This window comes from Camelina sativa, chromosome 11 (assembly GCF_000633955.1).
Source record: "Camelina sativa cultivar DH55 chromosome 11, Cs, whole genome shotgun sequence".
NCBI classification, from domain to species: Eukaryota; Viridiplantae; Streptophyta; class Magnoliopsida; order Brassicales; family Brassicaceae; genus Camelina; species Camelina sativa.
The window spans coordinates 42168657-42176879 of NC_025695.1; the positions used below are offsets into that span (position 1 = coordinate 42168657).

General features: G+C 35.7%; 2 protein-coding genes across 2 annotated transcripts; both read right to left on the reverse strand.

Moving 5' to 3' along the window:
• LOC104728879 lies at nt 42-1121 on the reverse strand. The gene has a single exon (XM_010447804.1). It carries the CDS (start codon nt 1119-1121, stop codon nt 42-44), a length of 1080 nt encoding a protein of 359 aa, XP_010446106.1.
• On the reverse strand, nt 2261-3349 carry LOC104728880. Its single transcript, XM_010447805.1, has one exon. The coding sequence runs from the start codon at nt 3347-3349 to the stop codon at nt 2261-2263; it is 1089 nt and encodes a 362-aa protein (XP_010446107.1).

The window sequence follows — 8223 nt, forward strand, 5'->3', positions numbered from 1 at the left end:
ATTAATTCATGACTCCGACTCAATTCCAAAGTAGTAGCTAGCTAGACTATTTTTTGTGGTGGAATATAGTAAGGCGCCTCGGGCGTACAATTTCGACTAGTGATGAAAGAATGCTCAACACTGACAGTGGCCTTTTCATCGACATCCAAGACGTTGACGATGTTAGAGAACATGCCTGGAAAGGAGCTAGCAGGGACACAAAAAGGTTCAGACTTTGAGATGAAAATGGAGAGGTCTCCAATGTCTGGAGTGTAAACTGCGTTGCCTTTTTCGTCAAGCTTGAACACCATTACACCTTTCGTTTGCATTTTCACGGTACCACTGGCGGTGGCCTTCCTGTACAACTTAACCAAGAAGGTTTCACCGGTAGATCCTGACTCCACCAAGTGTTCGCTCGTGCAACACGAATGCAAAAGCTCTCGTTTGGTCTTGGTCAGCTCAGGGAGGTTATGAAATCGTAACCTCTGTAACTTTGGTTTGTTCTTGTGTGTGCGAGGATCCCATGATGCGATGATATGGCCTCCAGATCCGGTAATGCGAAACGTATCATCTTTCTTGGAATACATAACTCGGGAGGAGAAGAAGCAGGGGTGTGGGATTCTAATGTTGGTCCACCCGGAGTTACTTTGAGCGGGTCTACAGAAGCTGAGCTGAGGTACCAAGAACTTGACAGCCACGACACAGTCTTCGTCCTCAGGAGAAGGTGTGGACATTGACACGTTGGTGACGATTTGGGTTTGACAACGAGGCAGAGTTACAAGAGGAGGCAGGGGAATGCGTTTCGGGGCTGTATCCGATGCAAAAGGGTTAAGATCATCTTGGAGACGAACCACGCCGTCCTTCAGAGTAGCTACCCAGCCATTGGATGATCCTATCGTTCCCAATTCCCCCATCAACTCCATAGGCACCTTCTTTTCCAAATGAGTGCAGACACGGACATTAGCATTCCTAATGGTGAGTTTTCCGAGATCCGCTCCACATGGAGAAGCGTAGACGATGGAACAAGGAGGGGTTTGCAGCAAGGAAGATGAGAAGCCATTAGAGAGAAGCAGAAGAGAGGATCGTACTAACGCAGGTTCCCCAAGGCAGAGCTTGGACAGCCGGGTGAGAAGCAGAGCCATTAATAAGATGTTCTTAGTGAAGAAGAGCAAGAGAGTTAAATACAAAACCTAATTACTTAGCGGCAAAACCCTAATATTCATTATTCTCCACCAAAAGCCCTCCATTAATACAATGAATGGCCTTGCCCACCAAGTTTTAGACTTCAAGTCACACAATCTTTTTGGATATTTTGGTGGAGTAAAAAATGGACCTTAAATTAACAGCAAACCTTTTTGGAAGGAGGATTAATAATACATTTGTTGTTTATATTCCTAGGCTGGTTCACTTGTGTGTTTTAGTCAGTGTAGTCGGGTTAGAGTTAGTCTTAGGTGTGCGAGAATTAACGAACCAATAACTAAGTTGGAAGTAAAATCTTAGCAAAAAAAGTTGGTTCATTCAATTGATAAGAGCTTGTTTTCTCTGTTTAAAGCTTATGTGACATGTATATAAACAATGTAACATATCATTTTTTTATTACAATATATGTAACTTCAGCGAGCCAATACCAACAAAACGACTTTAAAGTGAAGGGACAAATGCAATATTATGAATTTCAGAAAGATCAAGACTGGAACAACAAAAGCCACATACATAGATTTAGCTTTTATATTTCTGATCAGGACTTTTGATTTACTTAGGAAGGCCCAAATGCTTGACGAAATAGTAGTGTTAGTGAAGGACTCTATATTTTAATCAGCAGGACTTTATGTGTTGCTCACTAATTCTTGAATTACACGAGAACAGAACCACCTTCATTTGATCCTTCCACGGGGGACGACGACGACTTTAGAGATGACATATACACCCTAACACTAACAATATGTGTAGCTAGTCACACATATAGACACAAGTACAAAAAATCAATCTAAGTTAGTTGCATTAACAGAGTTGGTGAAGTTGTTTTCTCTGTTTAGGCCTATGTATATAAACAATGTGACATATCATTTATGTCACAGTATGTAACTTCAGCGAGCCAATACCAACAAAACGACTTTTAAAGTGAAGGGACAAATTCAATATTATGAATCTCAGAAAGTTTCAAAAATGGAACAAGAAAAACCACATACAGCTATGATCTGTTACACCAACTACGTACTCGTGAAGATAAGGTTTTAACTGTGGATTCATGACTCAGAATCAATTCCAGAGTAGTAGCTAGCTAGACTATATTTTGAGGTGGAATGTGATAAGGGGCCACAGACGGAGAATTCATACTTTTAAGGGAAGAATAATTAGGTCTGAAGAAGGCACTTTCGTCTACATCCAGGAAGTCGATGCAGTTAGAGAACATGCCTGGAAAGGAAGAAGCAGGGACACAAAAAGGTTCAGAGTTTGAGATGAAAATGCAGAGGTCTCCAATGTCTTGAGTGTAGATAGCGTTTCCTTCTTCGTCAAGCTTGAACACCAATACATCTTTCGTTTGCATTTTCACCCTACCACTGGCGGTGGCCTTCCTGTACAACTTAACCAAGAACGTTTCACCAGTGGATCGTGACTCCACCAAGTGTTCGCTCGTGCAACACGAATGCAAGCGCTCCTGCTTTCTCCTGGTCAGCTCGGGAAGGTTTTGAAATTGCAACCTCTGAATCTTTGGTTTGTTCGTGTGTTTACCGAGATCCCATGATCCAATCAGGTGTCCTCCAGAACCGAGTAGGCAAAACATCTCATCTCTCTTGCAAAACATGACACGGGAGGGGAAGAAGCAGGGGCTTTCGATTCTAATGTTGGTCCAATCAGAGTTACTTTGAGCGGGTCGGCAAAAGCTGAGTTGAGGTCCCAAGAACTTGACAGCCACAACACAGTCTTCATCCTCGGGAGAAGGTGAGGACATGGCTACGTTGGTCACAACTTGGGTTTGGCAACCAGGCAGAGTCACAAGAGGAGGCAGGGGAATGCATTTAGGATTTATATCCGATGCAAACGGGTTTAAATCATCTTGTAGACGCACCACGCCGTCCTTAAAAGTAGCTACCCAGCCATTAGATGCCCCTATTGTTACAGTTGCATCATTCTCCTCCACCAGCTCCGTAGGTACCTTCTTTTCCAAATCAACGCAGCACAATCCATTAGCATTACAAATCACGAGATTTTTAAGACCCTCTCCACAATAACCAGCGGTGATGATGGTACAAGGTGGCGTTTGCCGCAAGGAAGTTGAGAAACCATTAGACAGAATCAGAAGAGAGTATCTTATCAACCCAGGTTTCCCACGGCAGAGCTTCGGTAGCCGGCTAAGAAGAAGAGACATTATGAAAAACCCTAGTTTTGTATAAATTGGTACTCTTCCCCACCTAAAAAAACCCTACACTAATTTATTACAGAGGAAATGGCCTTGTCCACCAAGTTTTTCGATATTGTGGAGTATTGAAACAAATCTACTTGAATTACCTTAAGTATATACTGTACATAAAAGGTTTATTACCACGTCAGCCTAATTTTAATTTGTGCATTCAACCAAATCATTATGATCTATTATTAAACAAAATAATTCTAGCTCAGATGGTTTTGAGTATTAGACTATGAATGTTTGTAGTTTTTACAATGGTTTTTCGCTTTCCCCACCTAAAAAAACCCTACACTAATTAATACAGACGATCCTTTACAGAAATGGCCTTGCCCACCAAGTTTTTCGATATTGTACATAAAAGGTTTCTTAATTTATGCTTTCTATTTGAACGGATAGTGCTCCTGTTGTGATGGTAACTAGTATTAGACCCGCGGGATTATGATTATAATTTTTATATAATCAAAACTTAAAATTTATAACATTTAGTTAAAAGTTTTGATTTACAATAATATATAAATTTTTAGATTTGTTTTGTTTTGCTGAATAACATATTGATATACATACTATTTTGTTTGTTTTGATGTGCATAAAATCAGTTGTTGAAAAGTAAGAAGGTCTATACATAATATTTGTTACATTATAGGATATAACCCGCACGACAATTTTTCTTTTACTTTTATATTTAATAGTATTAGATTATATGATATAACTTTTTAGTGTTCTGTTAAATTTAACCCGTTATCTATGTAAAATTTAGTCGTTTAGTATCCCTATTTAAAGTGCTTTATCAAATTAGAATAACTCACAAACCTCATCTGAATTGGAGTAAAAATAACGACCGAAAATGACTTTCAGTTGATTATTCCCTAAAACCAGCAAAAATAATGACCAAAAATGTTGATTTTTATCGAAAATTAAGAAGAATTATAAGATTATTTAAGAATATATACATTTACATGTTTAAAAATTACTGTTAAGATTTTAAGAAATATTTTTATTAATTCCAACTAATAAACATATATTATTATTAATGGAATATCGCATATAAAATAAAATAATTTTAGACTTCAAAATTATTTAACAATATTTTTCTTATATTTTTAAAAAATATAAATTTAATATGGATAAATATATACATTTTTTCAAATGATAATCCCTTAAAGATTTTATGATGGTTTTTAAAATGAAATTCGTCGTATGACTAACAGGTATACATTTGATGAGATAGATAAAATATTATTTTTTGTTACCAAAATAATTTGCTTGGTAGTTTTTAATATACTAATCTCAAAATTAAAGTATTTTACAATTATTATTTTTAATTAGTTATTAATGATTTTTAGGTATTTTAGGTAAAATCCATATTAAATACACATGGATCTTGGATTCTATAATTGGATGGTCCAAATGATTTTTTTCATTAATACCAAATTGCCTTTATTGATTTTGAAATTCTTTTTCTAAAAACAATAATTCAGTGGCAATTGAAGTAATTAAACTAATAATTTTGGACATTCTTAAATTTGTACTTCTTTTTTACTAGAATTAAGATGTGTGTATGTGCTCTATAATTAATGATGTACATAGAACACTGTCGGATCATCTCCTTTTAAAAGTAATTTCTCCTTGATTATATGGCTACACTTGCTGCATAATAATTTGATTCAATACCTAACTTTCAAACTTTTAGAGAGCCATAAAATTTCTACAAAGATGGATGTGAGTGGCACATGTAGTCAAAACATAACTATTTGGTCAATTCAAAAAAAAACATAACTATTTAGATTTAAAGTAGACTAGGTACCAACCCGCACATAGTGCAAGATAAATCGATTTAAATTAAATATTATGAATAATATTATTATTTGAGATTTAAGATTTGTTTCTGTAAAACAAAATTTGTAAGTAAAGTTTTTTTTTTCGTTTTTTCAAGTTTGCGTTTATTTTGTGTAATACATTTCACCCTTGAACTATTTAAACGTGAAAAAGAATTTCAACCTGGTGGAGAAAGTTTCATTGTCTTTTTGTGTTTCTAAAATTAAATTCACATCTTTTATGTTTCACATTGTTATCTATATTATTATGCCATTAAATAGATAAAACAATATTTTTAGACTAATAGAATTAATTTAAACTAATCCTAAGTGTAAAAATGCAATGAAAAAAATGTATAAAAAGTGGTAAATAATCAAAGAGTGTAGTTCTGGTGAAAACTTATAGGAAAAATGATTGTCGTAGGGTTTTTAAAAAAATAAATAACATGGATACCATGTTAAGATTGCTGAGTCACATATATATAAATAGTCATTAGAATTTTTATATAGAAGACAAAGTTTTTCTTTTTCAAAAATTTAAATTGGTGAATAGATTTAAAATTGTTTGTGAAATGTTATTTATTTTTAAGATTATATCGTGATAATTAATTTTTAATACTTGAAACCAGAGAGTAAGTTTTGCGTTTCAAAAATTTAAGTCGGTGAATAAGTTTATATTGTTTCTGGTATGTAATTTACTTTTATGATTAATGTGATAATTTATCATTTATTTTTAAAAAAAAAAATAGTTGAATAGTCATCAGACTTTTTCAAAATAGGAGAGTAACTTTAGCATTTCAAAAGATAAATAAATGGTTTATAATTTTTTTGAGAAATATAATTTAATTTTAATAATTAAATAGGTTATGTAAGTGATAATTAAATATATTTCCGGCTTTTAAAAGTTGATTGAATCTTGGGGGATTTTCAAAAATACTCCTTTTCCTATGTCACTTTTTAAAATTACCTTTTCATGTTGGTCATTTTCAAAAATACCCCTTTTCTATGAATAAAATCACTAAATTCTAAACCCTAAAATCCAAATACTAAACCCTAACCCCTCAAAACTATATCCTAAATGTAAAATGAGAACCCAAATTTAAAAAAAAAATTAAAAATGAATTTAATACATTAAAATTATGTAAAAGAGGGTAAAAATGAAAATGTTCAAAAAAGAGGGTATTTTTGAAAATGGGTATCCCAAAAAGGGTATTTTTAACAAATTCTCTTGAAGAGAATCTTTCATTTTTAAAAACTAATAAAAAAACATTAACTCATATATTTTAATAGCATATTTAAGTAAATAGTAATAAGAAGTAAGGGCATTTATTAAAATGGTACAAGAGCTCAGTGAGCGCGACACCTCAGCTTTTTAGTGAGAGTGCTTCTCTATTAACATATAGGGGATTTGGAGTTTTTTTTTAAAAAACAAAAGAAACGAGGTAATTGAGTGGAAAATTGTTTACAAACAAGACATAAAGCAGAGAAAAGACACGCTTGACGCACCAGAAAGTCTGCTCTTACATTTGCATTTCGATAGATAAAAGATAAAGAGAAAGTTGAAAATTTCTCCCTGTCAAGCTGAATGTTGTCAAGGTACGCCAAGAAAGCTGGCCAGTCCGAAGGCTAAACACCATCTTCACCAAGTCTGAACAATCAGTGTAAAACGCCACATCTCGGAGGTCAAGGCCAATCATACATTGCATTGCCTAGATGAACGCTTCAACTTCAGCATGCAGAGGGGAGAGATTACGCTGGAAATTGGTGGCTCCCCTAATCGGCGATGCATCGTGGGAAGATAAACAGAACCATCCCGCACATGCAATTGACTCATCCGCTTTTCAAGATGCATCAACAAAGCAGCAATAACCTGAAGAAAACAGCGGGAAATTAGCAACAGCCACCCTCTGCCGGGGGCTCGAAGATAAAGAAGAAATTGGAGAATCCTCATCAACGCCTTCCACCTAAGCCTGATGCCATGTCAATGCCTCACCTTCTGCAACCCGAACAATCTCCTCAGGCCGCTCATCAACATTTTCAAAAACGCGAGCATTCCTTGCTTTTTAAATATATCTCATAAGCCTAGGAAAAGTCAAAACCTGAGACCCAGGATTGTGTTGGCCCAAAAAAATGGTTAACATTAGCATACACAGACTCTGTTGGGAAGGATATCGGTCCCACCAGCATATATGCTAAAGCCCAAACCTGTCGAGTCGAAGGACAAACTAAAATGGCATGATTAATTGTTTCCTCATCAGCACCACACCGTACACAACCCAAATCACACACAATACCTTGCCGTCCCAATTTGCGAAACACAACCTGATAAAACATGCAACATAAAATGTTGAATCTTTGGTGGACAACGAACCCACCAAACTCTGACCAGCAGGGGAGAAATCTCCGGACGACAACCAGGTGCTTGAAAAGTCCAAGGGACTGCCAGGCGTGTCGCATGATAACCTGATTTAACCGTATACTTTCCTGTTTTTGTAAAATGCCAACCAAAAGAGTTTGCCTTTTGAAAACCTCCTATAGGAATAACTCAAATCAAAGAAACATCCTTCAGATCAAAATACTCCCTGAGCCGATCCATATGCCAAGTATTCAGATGACGATCAATTAATTGAGTCATTTGGAGAGTGGAGTCTTGAAACGGAGCCTTACTTAAAGCTGGTCTCGGGAATTGGGCTGGTATCCGGGAGTCATTTCATATTGAGATGAAAACCCCCGAGCCAACCCTTTTAATAAGTCCTTTGTTTACAAGAGAACGAGCGGAAAACATACTCCTCCACCCATACGATGGAGTGTATGACCGAATTGGATTGAGAGGATGCAAATTTCTAAAGTACCTACTTTTGAAAACACTGGAAAACAGTGAGTCTGGAACCTCAATCAGTCGTCGTAATTGTTTAGCCAGCAAAGCCGTGTTAAAATCATCAATGTTCCTAAATTCTAACCTGCCCAACTGCTTACTGACACATAAGTTTTCCCATGCAAGCCAATGCATAACCCCTGACT